Genomic DNA, 18,825 nt, shown 5'->3' with positions numbered 1-18,825 from the left:
TGTTTACAAGACATATTTTTAATAGCCTGAAGGCACGAAAGTGAATCTGAAAAAAATAATGAATTCTTTATGTTTGGATTTGTTCTTGATATATTTAAGTGCTGATAAAATTGCGTGTGCTTCTGCTGTGGCTTCAAGGCAATGTGTTGACGTTAACGTTGTGAAGATATTGTTGAACAAGTCTGACGGTATGTTGTCGGGCATTATTCTGCTGTAAAAGGGTACCAACTGGCTGTCCACGTAAAAATGACATTACCATCTCTGCATCTTTGGCCAGTCAGATTCCCACGGATGATGACAAACCTTGTTGTCCTCTGACCACAAATACCACCCCATACTATGACGCCGCCTCCACCATAAGGGTGCACATCTTGGATGCAGTTAGGTGCCAGTCGCTCTGCCCTACGTCGATAAACACGGACTCGGCCATCATTTCAGAACAAGTTAAAGCGACTTTCATCTGTGAACATCACCCTTTCCCAATCACGCCGCTCCCACCGCCGTACAGTTCTTGCCCATTGTAATCTGCGTTAATGGTGTAGAGGGGTTAAGGCCGTTCCACAGAGGGGTTGTAAGCTCTTATACCAGCAATGCGGAGTCGTCGTAAGATTGTTCGCCTGCCAATGGGGTGTCCAAGTGCCGTTGACGTCGTCGTCACGCACCGGTTCCGCAGGTGGTTTGTCCGGATGTAGCGGTCTTCAACGTGGTCTTCCCGATCTTGGACATTCCTGTGATTGGCCTGTTTGCTGACAACGGCTCAACACGTTGCCGATACTGGTTTGACTGCAGTTAAAGGTTCTTGCAATGTGCCCTTGAGAGGCCCCCTTATCGGCCATACCACTAGCTCTGTCACGTTCCTCTTGTGGGAGTTACGGCATTTCTCCGATGTTCCTTTCTATGTTGCATCTTTGCTCTGCCCCACGTCGGTATTAATGCAACAATCGTGCACGAACATTTTATCAGTTCCCCAAAACCTTGTTTTGACCATTTTCCATGACAGCACGAAATTCACCGAAACCTGCAAAGATGTTCTAACTTATCGCACAGTTTTTCATTCAACTTAATTTACAAGTGATAAGTTTCTTTTGCCCGGTAGTTTACTTATGATACCTTATTTAGGAATGGCTACGGTTTTCACGTTACTGAATACCGTGCATCCCTAACGACAAGCAATGGCATTTAGCTTACAACGCACGATAGGAGAGCTTTATGCAAGCCTTTTAACAGTAATATACATATACTCTCTGATTATTAATAAGACGCAAATAATATTGCTGACGTTGAACGCGCAAATACAAGTATCACCACTTTTTAACAGCATCAATACACATAATAAACATAAAATAAACATAGCGATTCAAAAGTTATTTAGGTGACAACAAAGGAAAATGGCTTACCTGAATATAGTAGAAGTAAGAATAATGTACATAGAGATGACGTGGAGCAGCTTGTGCGTTCCAACGTTTATAACAGGGCCAGAGTGATTTGGATAGAGAGAGAGAGAGAGAGTTTGGGATTTTACGTGCGCTTTCTGACTTAATGCGTATTTCGCACACGGGTCCGTCCGCCAGGCCATTTAGTGGTTTTGCCGAGGAGCGTATGTCCAAAAAAGGAAGCTTAGTTGGTTGGCTGGTTTGTTGTTTAACGCCACACTCAGCAATATTCCAGCTATATGACGGCGGTTTGTAAAAAATCGAGTCAGGACCAGACCATCCAGTGATTGATATCATGACCATCGATCCGAGCAAAAGGAAGGGCAACCTGGGGCTTTATGGTTGCCTATTTAATTTGGGGAAAATTTGTTATTTTGAGCGTGTTTGTTAGGTTTTACGCTGCTTTTAGCAATACTTCAGCAATATCACGACGGGGGACACCAGAAATTGGCTTCACGCATTGTACCTATGTCGGGAATCGAACCCGGGTCCTCGGCTTGACGAGCGAACGCTTTAACCACTAGGCTACCCGACCGCTCCATGTAATTTTGAAGAATGTCGTGCTATAGGTGGGGGAGCAGACAATGTGTTAAATAACTTTGGAACAAGTTTGTTAAATTTATGCAGTGTCCTAAATATACATATCATGAATGGAAGATTTGGGTCAGACGCAGAAGTTGGAGACTACACGTTTATATCGACAATCAAGGTGCTAGCGTGATAGATTACATACTCTGTTCATCTGGGTTGTTTGACGTATGCTGTAATTTCAACATGGTATCACGCACGGAATCCTCTCACTTTCCTGTCATGGCTAGCTACATACTTCCGTGCAGACTGAACCCGTGCTAGCTCATGGTAATAAGAAGGCTTCCAAATTCGTTCGGGTCAATGATGAAGCTGACCAATTTATGTACAACTTGTTGAGCAGTGGATGATTCTCTTTATTAGAAAAGGCTGTTGAGGAAGTGTTACACAGTATAGACGAAACTGTTAGATACATGTCAGAGGCCTTGTGCACGGCAGCAAGTGATATGAAAAGAGTGTACTTTTAACACAGAGTGTACCTGGTCAACAGTGGTTTTAAAAAGAATGATGTAAATATTTAATCAATTTTAGGAGAAAAAAGGATAATAACTCATTATATGAATATAATCATATAAGAAATAAATACAACAGTGTATGCAGGGAAAAGAAAGCGATTTTTTTCAAAGTGAAGCAGGAAAAACTTGAACATTGTACACGCGATTCTAAACAATTTCGAACATCTCTTAAAGGGCTAAATACTAATTGTTATACACAAAACAATACTCCAATTGATGACCAGTTTAACTATTTCAAGGATCTATTTTCAACTTCTACAGAGAACGAGGAAAGATGTTTTGATATCGACGAATCGACTGCATTTGATAACTTTTTTTGTCAGTAAACTTCAGATATTCTTGATTCGCCTATAACAAGAAAAGAAATTTCAGAAAGCATTGCAAACTTAAAAAGTATTAAAGCAGCTGGTGAAGATAACTTGATTCCTGAATGTTTTAAATATTCGTTTGATATTCTCCTCCCCTACCTTGAAATCCTTTTTAAGGTTATGCTTGAAAAGACTTATTTTCCAGAACAGTGGACTTTGGGGATTGTAATTCCTTTGCACAAACAGGGATCAACTCATGTCACCAACAACTATAGGGGTATAACTCTTTTGAGTGTTTTCATTAAGGTTTCTACCAGTTTTATATGCAAACGTGTAGTATTTTGGACCGATTCCTTTAATAAGATAGATGAAGGACAAGCCGGTTTCAGGCATGGATACTCTACACTTGATAATGTATTTATATTGCAGACACTTGTACAGACATATTTAGCACGAAAAGGAGACAAAATGTATATATTTGTTGATTTTGCTGGCTTAATTAACAGAAACATGTTGTGGTCCCTTTGCAAGTCTTAAGGTATCAGTACTAAAATTGGTAAATTACTATGTTGCATATATCACAATGTTAAGGTTTGTGTTCGAAACAATAACACCTTATCTGATTCTTCTATTGTAGTATTGGGGTTAGACAAGGATGTATTCTAAGTCCATTTCTGTTTTCGTTTTTCATAAATGAACTTTCGATACAAATATCTGAAAATTGTAACGAGGGTATCCAACTCCATCCGGAAACTATTAAACTTTTTCTACTCCATTTTGTTCATGATATACTTATGTTGTCGAGCACAGTACCTGGACTTCAAAAGTTAAAACATGCATTTAAGTACTATTGTAACAAATGGAAATTGAAGGTCAATATCGATAAGACAAAGGTAAAAGTTTTAAAAAATAAAGGTAAATTATCAAAACGAGAAAAATGGTTATATAAAGGTAAAAAACTTGAGATTGTAAGAAATAACATTTCACAAATCGATTTACTTGGTCACTTCATTGCAACAAAGCCGCACTGCAAGCCAAAACGATTTTAATTGGCATTTTACAAAACCTAAAATCCCTTGGAAATATCAGCTATGATACTTTTTTCAAGGTTTTCGACACAGATCAGTCCTATTCTACTCTGTGGTGCTGAAGTATGGGTCTAGAAAACTATGATAAATAGAGAAGGTACATCTATTTGCGTGTAAAAGATTTTTAGGAGTCAATTCAACACCCCAAATGTTACAGTTTACGGGGAATGTGGGAGATACCCTAAGTATATATTTAGTTACATAAAAGTAATAAAATATTGGATAAAATTGCTTAAAATGGCAGAGTACCAGATTCCCAAAGAAATGCTGTAACATGATGATTCCTTACGATAGCAGAGGTAAAAATAACTGAGCCTCGGGTGTCAAAAACATACTCCAATCTTGCGGGTATGATTACATTTGGAGAGAGCAACATGTAACAGTACCAGATCATTTCGTATATAATTTAAGACAAGGGCTGAAAGATATGTATTTTCAAAAGTGGTACTCTTCACTATGTTTACACAAGAAGTTAAATCATTACACCATTTTTAAATCATTTATTCTTACTGAAAAATATCTTTTGGATATAAATGTTATGAAATTCCGAACAGCACTATCCCGTTTCAGATGTAGTTCTCATGACCTTCTAATAGAAAAAGTTAGACATTAAGCGATATCAAGGGAAAACAAATTGTGTAAGTATTGTACTTGCCACGAGATAGAAGATGAATACCATTTTTTGCTAGTCTGTCCATTGTATGCAAATATTAGAAAAGATTTGGTTGGTTGGTTTGTTGTTTAACGCCGCACTCAGCAATATTCCAGCTATATGACGGCGTCTGTAAAATAATCGAGGCTGGACCAAATAATCCAGTGATTAACATCATGAGCATCGATCCACCAATTGGGATCGATGACATGTATCAACCAAGTCAGCGATCCTGACCACCCGAACCCGTTAGTCACCTCTTACGACAAGTATAGTCGCCTTTTACGGCAAGCATGGGTTGCTGAAGACCTATTCTACCCCGGATCTTCACGGGTCTTATCAAATGGAAGGTTAAGCAGATTCCAAACATTGTTTCATATCCAATAGAAATCTCTACACAAAGCAAAGTCGATTGTACGATTCCGACTATATCATGAGCATGTGTTTATGGATCACTATCAAATAGTAATGATACCAGGAGTTTGCGAAAATGTGAAAATACACTGCCACACCGGTGGCACCCGTCACAAACACATGCACAGGCAAGTCAATTGTTTACCTGAAAAAACACGGGTACAAGTCAAAATAGGGAATTGCATCGGACATCATTTTTGTCACTGATGCGCCTAATCTGTCCTCCATATGTCTGCCATAAAACGTTTTGAAAGCTTTACTGAGGCCTTGAATGTTTCGAGCAGGAGTCGTATGACGCTCTTTGAAATCTTGGTGGAAAGAATATGCTCGATTGTATCTCAAAAGTTGTAAAATGTAAACACCAAAGACTGGTACTGCTAGAATATTGCTCGACATAAAACACTTGTAATCAATACATTAAATGTACAAATGATAACAGTCGGACACAAGTCAAATATCTTTTATAAACCCTTTGTGGCAATACATCAAAGGTACAAATTACAAAAATCAGACACAAGTTAAATATTTTACCTCAAACACTTGTGATCAATACATCAAATGTACACATTATTGCAATCCGACACAAGTTAAGTAAGACCCTTGTGTCAATACATCAAATGTACAATTTATAGCATTTTGGACACAAGTTTAATATCTTACCTAAAACACTTGTGATCAATACATTAAATGTGCAATTTATAGCAATTGGACACAAGTTTAATATCTTACCTAAAACACTTGTGATCAATACATTAAATGTGCAAATTATAGCAATCGGACATAAGTCAAATATCTTACGGAAAAAAACCTTTGTCTTGTAAACAACTATCATTTGATAACTTGAATCAAGGATGGCTTTTGGGTCACACAGAGCCAGGTAGCATTTGTATTGACAGTGTGATGTGTTTTCATAGTTGTAGTCTGTTGTTGGAGCAAATGCATACCGCACTGGAAATCTCGACTTAGAAACAATTAGCGAATCCTGCAATATACTATATGAAATGTCAGCAATGTGCCATCTGCGATGTGCATACGATGAATCACTCTGCAGTTAAATGAGTTGGGTTTAACGCATGCTTTGGTCAGTATTCCAGTTGCATCACAGAGCACTCCCTAGGCGTTTTATGACTGACAGATAACTGAGCCTATCCTATATAATTTATTCATAAGACGCACACAGGATACTCTTATGTTATAAGAGTATATACATGATGCCCCAATGGTCTTTTATTGAATGTTGAATTAATTATCCCAAATAACTTGTGGATCCCTTTCTTCATCAGTCATACAGTGTTAGAGGGAAGAATGTTTCACAGAAGAATTTCCTTCCTTCAGGCCTATAGATTAATTTTGTTAGTTTAACAGTATGAAGAAAGAGGTGCCTTGGTTCAAAATACTTTTTTGTTTTGTTAACATCTCCGTGCTGAATATATGTTCCAGGAATCTCATAAACATTCTTCAACTTTTCTATTCCACGAAAGACAGTCGGAAATATAATCTCAAGATATAGGTTGAATTTTGAAAAATGTTCCATGTAATACAAAAAGTCATCTTTGTAATGTTCAGGTACGTAGGCGATGTCTGATGCACCGATAAAGAAACCATTTTCAAATCCGGAATTCTTCAAAAGCATTTTTGTGAATAAAGTATATCTATGTGCATCTACAAATTGTAAAGCTTTGAGGGCAGCCTTGTAAGTTTTCAAACCAACCTTGGGATTTTTAAGACGATCCCATGTCATTGGTTCAGACTGTTGTTCAACACTCGAGCGGTAAACCCAGAGTTTGTTAAGAGGAGAGAGATGAATGTTCCACATATTTAGCAACACGTCATCGTTAATGTACAGATATCCATCAACTCTAAACTGCATTTTCATTGCTTGTATCAAACAGTTATGACCAAACCACCCATCACCAATATCAAGCTCTATGAAGGACAAAGGTTTGTGTAGGAGTTTAGCATGTGCGTCAAATTGATCTTTATTGGTTCCACAGTAGACAATATGCGGGAAATGCAAGCTATACATCATCTCAAGAAATGCGAGGTTCTCATAGTGGGGCCAGTTAAAGACAACGATTAAAAGAAGATTAGGATATGTAATGGGTATCTTAAAGTCTTTCAGTTTGTATGTGCTTAATGAATGATTACTGCAATATGAAACTATTTGACTAATGTGTGACACAAACGCAGGTGATTCCTTATCTGTGGAAAATATCCTGGGTGGTGTCTGTTCAGGCGCCCAGAATGTGACATTGACCTGTTGGTCAGTCAAATAAGTTTGATTAGGCAATTTCAAATCATTCGTGACCTGTGCACTGTCCTTAAGCAAACCAAATGGAATTCTTTCTGGTTCCTTGTAACCTAGAGTATTTAAATCCTTGATCCATAGAAAAGTCAGACGTACATCCCGTTCCTCCCAAAATTGCTCATGCTCCATGTCAGTTGATAGTTTAGCCATACATGCAAAGAATGTCTTATCTGCTCCACATCTCCATTTGGACAGGAAATCAACGAGGCGTTCTGTCTGGAAATATAGGTCCTTCTCATCCACAGCATCTTTCATATAGGAGTGGGAGTTCCTCTTCTGGAAAGCGTTTGGTGGGAAGAATCCTAAGTTTCCTCCCATCTCCCACAGGAGTCTCTGAGCCCAGTAGCCTCTCCAGATGTCACACACTCGGAACGCTGTTGTAGTTGGAATCAGTAGTGCCCATAATGCATCATAAAGGAAAAGGGTATTCTGAGAATTAAAGGGTGAGAACACCCCAGCTGGGACAATTGCTGGTGGAGCTCGGTCATCAAAGGTCACATTTAGCTGAGAATGGGTTTGTTTTCGGGTCAGTCTGAAAATGGCATCCATATCCGGATCACCATTGACCACACCCTGCTGAATAGACGGGGTTTTCCAGTGATTTAACTGATATTTGATTGTAATGTTTTCTCCTACAGAACCAAGTGGGTAGCCTCTTGGCCACAGTGTTGGCTGTCCAAAATGGCGGTAAGGGTTGAAGAGCTTCTCCCCTTTATATAGGAGTCCCCACATTGTTGGATCCAGAACAAAGTGTTTCAGAGAATGGACTGGATGGTTGTCGTCATCAGTTTCATAAATGATTTTTGCACCATGGGCTATTGCAAACAGATATCCCACTGTCTTTCTGGCGTAACTCTTCTCCGGAAGAAGAGACACTGTGTCAAAATCCAGTTGACGCTGATCTTCTATACTTAAATATACGCAGTTTGGGTACCTGAAATATTGAAATGCTTTAATGAGTACGACATTGTTTCAATGAGTCATAATACGTATATTCATTAACGACATGCTAATTACAGCAACCTAATTGGCTAATGTAGTAACATATGTCTGCGTTGTTGTCTTCAAATAATGAAGGCTATTTGCATACTTTGAAACTTATTTAGTTGCTAAGCGTCTCAGGCATTTTCTCTTCTACACAGGACGTATGGCCAAGACGTGTAACGTGCGGCAAGTTGCGTTGCGTCCACAGGTGTGTCACATGCCTATGATAGTATAACAGTGCCAAAATCATTATATTTTTCTTCAAGTTTTATCAAAATCAAATATATTCTACTACTTTAAGTTTCACGTTCCCAAGCAAGTAAACGCTACATAGTTAACAGCACTTGGAGATGCCGATCAGCCTATAAACAATTAACTAAGCAAGTCAACATATCACAACTTGCATAATTTGACCAACATGTGGGAAGCCATTGTTATCAATTCCAAACTGGACAGATGGGTAGTGACATGCTTTCAAACGTGGACTGGAGGTCTCGGGTATAGATGCAGGGGTAACTTGGCATTGAGTCATTCCTGCATTTCGCCTGAGAACCTCTCTGTCTGTTTTTGAAGGTGAGTTACTTTTACTTATTACTTTGCCATTTTTATTAAACTTGCTATAAATAATTCTAACTTTGTTACTCTGCTGGTACAATGAACTTATGTTACAGTTAATCAAAAAGTACGGTTCGAAATCTACGACTAGGCTGCTATATGTTAATGCAGTTCAACTAGACATCAAATACTATACTGAATAATAGAGAATAATAGAGAGTCCCGGATAAAATACTAGCGTTAGTATTCCAGTAGTTTAAGTATCAATCTAACATATTACGCCATTTTAATCGTGGATGCTTATTAAACATTATATTCAACGTGTATAACGTTTCTGTATCAAGTGACTTGGTGGTCAGCGTGTTCTATTATCTGCATTTATATTTTTGTCATGTTATTCGTCTCATTGTTTGTATTTTCACGGGAAACATTTCATGTTTCAATATAATGAGTAGCATAGCATCGGCAGCTAAATGTATGTATTTAAAGATAACCAGTCTGTGGCCGTATATGTCTAGAACACAATACACGAAAAGTAAAACTGTTTCTGTAGCTAAATACGCACAGACTTGGCAATGTCTTTTAAATATGTATCATATAAGTGCATCCGCACTATCGTGAGGCACTGGTAATTTTTTTGTTTCATGTTGTAGAATAGTCTATACAGATACAAGCATTTCAGTGGCAGGCTCATATATAAGAGTTACAATACTGCGAATATCCAGCATTTATTTTATAAACACTTTCTCATGTTATAAGTTATTTACTTATAATTGGTAAACGTCAGAAGTTTTTGATCAGTGTTAAAAGGATTAATCATCATTATCGTGAAGAAAGTATCGGCAGTTACCTGGTTATAGTAAAGGCTAGGATTCGACGCACGCTCGGCCGTCAGCCATTGTTAACGTGGTGCACGTACCGTGACGCCCGGCTTAAGCCCCAGGTATCTGTACCGCAGTTACCCTGGTTACAGCACCTATGTTATCATTGTTATATTTTCAACAAGGCACCAGTAATGTACTTTACTTATTTATCAATTTAATTCAATTTTGAGGTAATTAAGTTTAAGAATATTCGGAACGAATTATTAAGTGAACGTATTTTACTATACTGTAATGATGAACTCATTGTACAAGAAGAGTATTGTATGATCATCCTTATGTCCATATTCTAACTGAATTTATGAATGATGTACGTTATTAACATGATTGACATTCACTGTGCACAATGTTGTAAGTGACCATGGCGCTTATACTATGGTACCTTAATGAGTCCACTGTTACATAACTCATTATCTTTTCTTAACTATTACTTTCAATATATAAATGCTTTACTAGTTAATTGCTCATTATGATGTCTCAACTATGAAATGGAATACTGAGATTCTGTTGAATGTATATGTGTTGCCTTTTGAGGTCATATATAACAAAGATTCCTGCATTTATCTGTCTGTTTTTGTAGGCGTGGAGATCCTGGAGTTAATTCCCCGGAACAATTCTAGGCATAAACGGTCCTTATACAAGACTTTCAAAAGTGGGTTTGAGTTCCTGTCCTCCCTGGCTATGTATCCAGGTTGTTCAACGCCATATTCGATTTCAAGGGTTTCACCAAAGTGGTAAACGTCTGTGGTGCGCATCACTTTCCTCTGACATGATGCTGTTCAAAGCGACATTAAATCAACCTCACTCACTCACTCTACACAGAACACAGAAAGCAGAGTCGGGAAACCTAAGCAGAAATTCTAACATGGATTTCAAAGAGATTGGTTTCTTTTTGGTTACTCTGATTGAAACATTTAGTTTGCCCACCGCATCACGCTGAACGCTGGGATTAAATGAAAGGTACTTCTTCCTCAACCAATGTGGACAGGCATTTTGAAAGAATGTTGAAATATGATTATAAGTTATAAGATGCAGAGTTTTACAATATTCAAAATATGTGGCAAATATATAAACATCAACCACGAGAGTGTATTTTAACCCTTTTTTATCGACAACAGAGAGCTTCAAATTTTGTCTTTTTCTATGTCTGACTGAGACGTCATTTACTTTGCGCCACAGCTAAACTTTGGAAGGTTTGATTATTTTTCTTCAGAGTTTTCTACTTCATATTCTCTTACAAAATAGCTGAACTGCACATTTTGCTTTGAAGTCAAGTTATATAGAGAATCTCACCCTCGTGTCTTGATTTGAAAATATTGCCCCTTAGGTATGTCAGGATCCGCTGATAATTGGCTTGGCAGTTTGACACTTGTGCACAAGTCTACGACCTGCGTCACAGTCGGGCTAAAACCAACCTACCCACACTCTTTCACTCCATTCTACTTTTACACTCCTACGTAAGGTTTACCTCCAGTCCCTTGGAGTCTTGGTGTCCCCGACAATAACGACCTTCCATCCAGGAATCTCTGCCAGGAACTTGATGTCCGGAGTTGGGTAGGAGATGGATGTCACAACTATCCATTTATCAGACCGTACTGAGCTGTACTTGCGTCTCTCCCTAGGAAACAAAACATTAAAGATCATTTCATGTTGAAGACAATAGTGGGAAAACGGCAGAGATGTCTTCGTTACTGATTCTAAACTGCAAAATAAACTTTGCACATGTGAAAATAATGTGATTTTAAATTAGTTGTAGAGGTTCAAACCCAAATAGGCACAAACACATAACCCAAACGCATCATTGTTTTTGAGAAAATGCGAAAAATGTAAAATCACGTGTTGTCATTGCTGGTAGAAATGCACGTGCCACAGGGGTATAACAACTGCACAGTAGCAATGTCAAACATCCACATTTTAACAAAGACACATTTGAAATGCCGAGACTAACATCAGAACAACGTCAGCGAGCAATTGGGATGGTCCAGATGGGGCCCACGCACACCCACATTGCAAGAACCTTTGGATGTTCCCGTGTAGACGTTGGAAACTTGTTTCAGCGATTCAGACAGACTGGAAGGACATCGGACAGACCCGGGACAGTCACGTCATCAGCAGTGAATGCTTTGGGTCAGCGGGTGAGCACACACACAGTGACCAGAAGACTTCGGGCAGTAGGTATCAGGGCCTACCGACCGTTCAGAGGACAGATGTTGACCGCTGAACATCGACGCAGACGAATACGATGGGCTAATACAGTGCGACGGTGGCAGCTTTCGGGATTGGCAACGCGTGGTCTTTACGGTCTGATTGTTTAGAGTTGATGGCAGACAGCGTGTTTATCGTCGCAGAGGTGAACGGACAGCTGCTTCCTGCGTTCGAGAAGTTCCTTACGATGGACATTGCGTTATGGTTGTGGGGTGGAATTCGTGGAGACCAGACAACGTCACCCGTCTTCATCAATGGAAACCTCAATGCGAAACGCCGTAGAGATGACATCCTCCGTCCAGTAGTGCTGCCCTACCCCCAGCAACAACCCCGAGGTGTTCTGTACCAATACGACAACGCCAGGCCCCACACAGCTCGTATCATGATGGATAAAGAATTTGCTTGAGATTGTTTGGTTGACTGGTACTTTTTATAATTTCAAATATATTCAGTCTTTGTTTCATTTTCTCACTTTGGTGTAGAATTGGGAGGTTCTTCTGTGACTTGCAGTTTTTGTTGATAAGATATTTGAAAGAAGGATGATACATTGAATAGTAATAAAACTGTGTACATCTATTCAGCTGCAATCTAATCAGTATACAAGTGGTGCTCCACGACGAATCGTCCTTCAACAAAATGTCATTGTACTATTGGCCTCATGGCCACATTAACGAAATAAATCTGTCTGTCTGTCTGTAAATGATGCTACAGAAAAGTCGAAAATAATTCAAAGACATACTCTCTTAAAACCTAATGAAAACTCTGTGGGCGATCAAATTATTCCGATTGTATCCACCGTCAATCCTAATAACTGTAATATCATGCCAGACATAAAAGACCTGATTGCAATGAGACTGAAGGTTTCTGTTCCTACTCACTGTTCATTATGTCCCGATCTTGTAAAGGACTCAAATCTGGAATTCCATGACAGATAACTTCATTTATCATATAATGGGTATGTTTCTCGGCAGGATAAAGCCAACGGATAAAAACTATATCCGTTTGGGTCATATGCGGATAGAGATGCAAATATCAAAGGTCAAGTAGGAACTACTTTCAGTGTTTATAAACAAACATGGCGTCGCCCTTGTCATTCGGCGATCGAGTCAGAATTAACCATCGGGAATCTGGATCAACTACAGGGATAATTGCTATCATTATTAAAAAGAACAGTCTAATATATTGAAAATCGGTGTCTAACTGTAGGATGGCGGCGAAAATATTTTTCAACCTTTTTCCTACACTTCCTAACCTGTTTGCAATCATCAGTAAACCATGGTTTACGAATATGTGGCTTAGCAGAGGACTCCACGTGGTGAGTGCTGGGTAACGCTAATAGCTCTCCCCCGTGTGGACCCGGGGTAGAATGTGTCCACAGCACCCCATTGCTTATCGTATGAGGCGACTAAATTGGGCAATCCGTTTGCTGTGGGTTGCGCCCTTGTGTCGACAGAGGAAATGAGTCTGGCACTGAGACAAGCACTCGTTGGTACCTTCTCTGATATTTTACAAACCCTCAACACATTATCAACAAAGCCTTGCAAACATACATCAAATGTACCAAGAAAACCACCGATATGATGTTGAATGTGAGGAGGCAAATGTAATATGGAGGAAAACAACATATAAATTCATAATTTGGCTTTTTTTGTGCAAAAAATAAATATAAAACATAACTCAGAAGAAAACAACGTTTCAACAAAATCAGCCAGAACAACTGGAAACCCTATCAAAACAGGAACCAAAACAATTCTGGAACAATTAACAAATTATATAATGTTATCTCTTATAAGTGAAAAGGGGGAACGGTGGCCCAGTCGTCAAAGGCGCTGTGCAGAGTTGCGTCCCTTGCGCATGCCAGAAATCTATGATTGTGGGTTCGAATCCCGGTTCGCCCCAATTGTGTTTTTAGGTTGTCAGCATCATACCCGTGCTTGTGGGTTTCACCGAAGCGGTAAACGTCTGAGACCTGCATCTCTTCGAGCGTTACTCCCACATTAAGCTGACATGCCGTGATATAAGTGTAATACTGTTAAAAGCGGCGTTAAACCCAACTCACTCACTATAAAGTGAAAACTGACAAAGGCATTTCACAATCCTTTAACTCCAACATCGGGGTAAGACAAGGATGCATTTGGTCTCCCACATTATTTAATATATTCCCCAATGATCTGCCACTTTATATCAAATCTTAAAGTTATAATATGACACGTAATGGTTTAAACATTTGTTGTTTGTCTATGACTATTTGTCGATTCAAAAAGAACCCTACAAGTGTTTCTTGATGGTCCAAGTGTATTTCGAACAACAAAAAACCTGAAGATAAATGGTGACAAAACAAATGTTGGTGATACAAACATAATAATTACTGATAGATATAATTACTTAGGAATTACATTTGAAGCCAAAGGTAAACTTAAAAATAGTGCCAAACCTCTCGTGAAAAAGGCCCTAGGGGCTACCACAAGCTTAAGTCTCCATTTTTAACCACGATATACCTATAGCTCTTACTTGAAAATTATTCAAAACATTAATCAAGCTAGTACTCCTATATAATAGTGGTGTATAGAACCAATCCTTCTGAACAACTCTGATTAATTCATAAATTCTCGTTATACCAGTACATATACAATAACAGCAGTCGTTGTGAATAGGTAACACTGCTCATAAACTGACATTCTTGGTTTGCTCCCTGTGGTGTCAGTATGTCGCTGGCAGTTCACAAGGCTCATTTTCAATTGCTCGTCAGGCATCCCGCATCTCCAAAATGTCCAACACAATACACCTCTCCTGCCTCTATCTTGGCGATTGTGTACATGAAACCACCATCATTAACAATAACCGCCACCTGGGGCGGAGTAGGGCTTGGGAAGCAACTTGTTGGTCAAGCAATGGAGCACCTGATACATTCTGTCGCTAGTTCCATACTGAGAGGAGTTTCTGGAGGGTGGAAGGTGTCATCCAAATTTCTGGATAATCACTTTACTGCTTCTGTGAGTCCCTAATAGATGGACCCTTTTCTTGGACTAAATAAGACCGCGTTCAGTGATGAGGATGATAACACAGCCAGAAACCTTTACCTAAGTTTCCTCCCATCTCCCACAGGAGTCTCTGAGCCCAGTGGCCTCTCCAGATGTCGCACACTCGGAACGTTGTTATAGTTGGAATCAGTAGTGCCCATAATGCATCATACCAGAAACAGGGGCGGTCGGGTAGCCTAGTGGTTAAAGCGTTCGCTCGTCACGCTGAACACCCGGGTTCGAATCCCGACATGGGTACAATGTGTGAAGCCAATTTCTGGTGTCCCCCGCCGTGATGTTGCTGGAATATTGCTAAAAGCGGCGTAAAACCATACTCACACACTCACTCTGAGAGTGTAGAGAAAGTGAATCATTTTAGCGTGAACTATCAATGTGGATTAAAACCAGTTGCTCGCGTGCAGGTGATTTAAACTTGATTACAATCTAGTCTTGTTTGGTGTTCTTTTACTTTTCAGTCTGAAGAAACTTTTGACTTGATACTCCGGTCTGCCAAGTTTCATATCCATAGGTGCAGAAATTAATGGTGTATTATCAAATTGAAGGGTGCTATAATAAAGCCAACGTCGGAAATTCCATAGCAACGTGGCAATTTACAAAGATATATTTTCAACTGATGCTTTCAAAGCTTGGTATGACTGACTGAATGAATTATTCACATTAAAATTCAGCACTGTATTTGTTTACACTATCACTTATGTTACTTTGTACATCCTATATCGGCAATTAAAGACTTTATACAAAGAGGATATTAAACGATGAACGGGTAACAGAATACGGTAACTGCTCAACCACTTGGGAATACTTCAATGATCACAGGCTCCCAACTCCACGTAATTTCGAACACTGCCTCCTTTTTTTCTTGGTGTTTGTGTTCACCCTCTGATATTAACTGCCGATTTGACTACCGCCTCGTCGCGGAAGCTAATATTTTTAGAATAGTACTTTTTTACACTCATTGTATGTTGGCAAATTAATATAATTTTATGTACAATTACAGGCTACAAAATGCAAAGTATGGGTCCGGTTAAAAAACAATATTCAAAGGATGTGTGGCAATCCATATCGACCCACGGACGACAGTTTCGGAGGCCTCACGAAGAACAAATAGTCGAAAAGAAAACTAACAAAAAGTAAGAAAGTATTTTAGAAATGCATTGGTTCATGTGACCATATAATCATTTTAACAAAATCAGTTAATGTCAGCGGTATCAAATGAGGTTTCCGCGTATCATATAATCAGTATCACCAGCAAAACTGAAATAAATCATGCTTTTCTCCCACGTCTAGTAGACCACAAGGGCGATGATACATGAAGTAGCATCTGAGACGACAAAAGATTATAAAACTGACCTCATAGTATGTTGTGAGACAGTGGACCATCGAAGGTACACCACCAGCAAACACATGCACCCAATGCATAGAATCATAAACGTAGGACGATGATGGGACTGCATCTTGACTTTTCCACGTCCGCCGTCAACTGTTAAAATGGTTGTATGCTCAGTCAGAATTTAGCCATAGCAATAAGTGTACCATATGGTCATTTAAGCCTACAAGTAACAGCTTATATGTCATTAGCGCATATTCTGATATATATCCCAGGTAAGCTTTAAACGATTATGTTAGGATTAACGCTGCTTTGAACGTCATTCCAGTTATATCACGACGTGCCAGCTTAATTTGCGTTTGCTTTTTCTAAAATAAAGTAAAGGTTTTGAAAGGTTTGTCTGTGAGTAATAAACACTTTTCAAAACTTTGTGAATCTTTAATAAAGGAATAGTAGAAACCTTTAGAAGAATATCGAATATCACTCCTCCAGGACTACAGAAAGTGGTCCTTTATAATTATAACCACGTACACTTTTGCAGTTATCCATTCTTTCGAAAAAAGATGTGGATATCCAAAGACATTCGGGATACCACAAGTTCTTAAAATCTCTTTGATGTAATTTAACCAAGGAAAAGAATAGCCCTGTGTTCGTTTACTAATCGTATAACTGAGCATTAATGAGGCTATGTTTAATTGCCTTAGAAGTCTTAAATACCTTTCCGGTGTCCCCCGCCGTGAACCATACTCGTTCCCTCAGGGGGGCACGGGTGGTGGGGTCGTCAAAGGCGCCGCGATTCGCTGTGCAGAGTTGAGTCCTTTGGGCACCCCAGAAACCTATGATTGTGGGTTCGAATCCAGGTTCGCCCCGATTATGTTTCTAGGTTTGTCAGCACCATACCCGTGCTCGTGGGTTTCACCGAAGTGGTAAACGTCTGAGACCTGCATCACTTCGAGCTTTTCTCCCACATTAAGATGACACACCGTGATATAACTGGAATACTGTTAAAATCGGCGTTAAACCAAACTCAGTCAAATATCTCCTTTCACGGAAATCGTGATAATTGTACCAAGAACAAGAATCAATCCTAAAAAGTTTACACTTAGATTCATTACGGACTCTGTTGTGGGTGGGGGGGGGGGGGGTGGGGGGGGTGGGGGGTGGGGGGGGGACTACAGGGGGAACAAGCCGTGAGAAACTTTATAGAGTAACTAACTCAGCCAAAAGAAGATTAAACACTATGTTACAAGATGGTAAATCGGTTAACACCTGATTATCTCCTGTGCCTTATTCCACAAGACGCCTCTGCTGTCAGTGATTACATTTTAAGAAATCGAACCAATTTACAGGCTTCAAGTTGTAGAACAGAATGCTGTGCCAAGTCATTCCTACCGAGTACCATTAAGAATTGGAATAGTTACCTGATATAGATACCTGATTGGGAACTCGAAGGACTTGGACAATGTTAAAATTATACAGTTCCCCAAACCATGGTACCACATTCTGTCATATAATCCTTAATCCTGTTCACCCCAGACTCGTTTGAAAGACACATCTCAGACAACGCATCATTCTCATGTGGCTATCCCATTGAACACGTCTTGCATTATTTTTCACACGCCCTAACTACAATACTTTAAGAAACGATTTGTCTTTCTGTTTTAAAGGGTAGAGTATAAGTTCAGTGCTTTATGGGAATGGAAATGAAACAAAATCTGTCAATTTAGCGATTATGAATACACTCCATATGTACATTCTAGGTCCTGGTAGATTTGCACTGATTTAATAACTTAAGAATTAATTCATACTTTAAGACAAGTATGAAGTATTAAATAGTTGATGACTTGCTTTTCTTAATAATTGAACCACTGTTCTGTTTTAATGTATATATGTATTATGTCTGTACATATATCAACCAAGACGTACCAGTCCTTGATATTCGAAGGATATCCCAACCTGTTTCAAGGTAAATTTTGATTTACGCCGTTGTGGCCTGTTCATTTCATGTGCACATGCCGCGTCCGTACAAATTAGCCAGGTGTGCGACACACAGTGGTCAGTCCATGTGCTCGTGCTGAGTCCGTGCAATTAACCCAGGTGTGACAGTACCTAGACTTGCCCCAGGCCTCAGCTTAGTTCATTTATGACAATGGACATAATCTTCATATTATTATTTTATCTATTTATCTATTTTTTATATATATATTTATCTATTACTTCTGTTCACACAATCTATTATGAAAACATATCTTATATTATTTCCCCTCTCAGTTAGTTTCTCATTACTCTACACCAAACTATGGTGACTTTGATTTGATTTTCTTCTTACTGTTCAATTAACTAATATTTATCACTTACATTTTCCCCAGCAAATCCTTGTGTTTTTCTGTCCTTAGTGTGCAAGTATTACCATGAATATCATCACTGTCATTTCCAAATGTATTTTTGAAGACGTCTTCACACTTTCACTTCCAATCACCGATTGTCTGTCTGTATATAATACTTGGCTTGAAATGAACTTCGACG

General features: G+C 39.1%; 1 protein-coding gene across 1 annotated transcript; it reads right to left on the bottom strand.

Moving 5' to 3' along the window:
* Nucleotides 1-547: 547 nt before the first annotated feature.
* LOC124150064 (probable glycosyltransferase STELLO1) lies at nt 548-16,447 on the bottom strand. The gene is made up of 4 exons (XM_048402197.1): nt 16,323-16,447; nt 11,195-11,344; nt 7,185-8,240; nt 548-746 (listed from the first exon to the last, which is right to left on the bottom strand). The coding sequence occupies exons 1-4, from the start codon at nt 16,424-16,426 to the stop codon at nt 548-550; spliced, it is 1,509 nt and encodes a 502-aa protein (XP_048258154.1). The 5' UTR covers nt 16,427-16,447.
* Nucleotides 16,448-18,825: the final 2,378 nt, after the last annotated feature.

The sequence above is a fragment of the Haliotis rufescens genome, unplaced genomic scaffold (assembly GCF_023055435.1).
Source record: "Haliotis rufescens isolate VD_foot unplaced genomic scaffold, xgHalRufe1.0.p SCAF_25, whole genome shotgun sequence".
Lineage (NCBI taxonomy): Eukaryota > Metazoa > Mollusca > Gastropoda > Lepetellida > Haliotidae > Haliotis > Haliotis rufescens.
Note: the sequence above shows the minus strand (reverse complement) of the source record. Positions and strands in the feature narration are given on the sequence as shown.

Bases quoted from the DNA above. Each gene is read 5' to 3' on its own strand.
- LOC124150064 (XM_048402197.1), bottom strand. From the start codon at position 16,426: ATGCAGTCCCATCATCGTCCTACGTTTATGATTCTATGCATTGGGTGC. The intron at 11,345-16,322 runs GTCAGTTTTATA...TTTGTTTCCTAG, and splicing joins GTCTCACAACATACTATGAG to GGAGAGACGCAAGTACAGCT. The intron at 747-7,184 runs GTTTGTGTCACA...AGCCGTTGTCAG, and splicing joins ACAGATAAGGAATCACCTGC to CAAACAGGCCAATCACAGGA.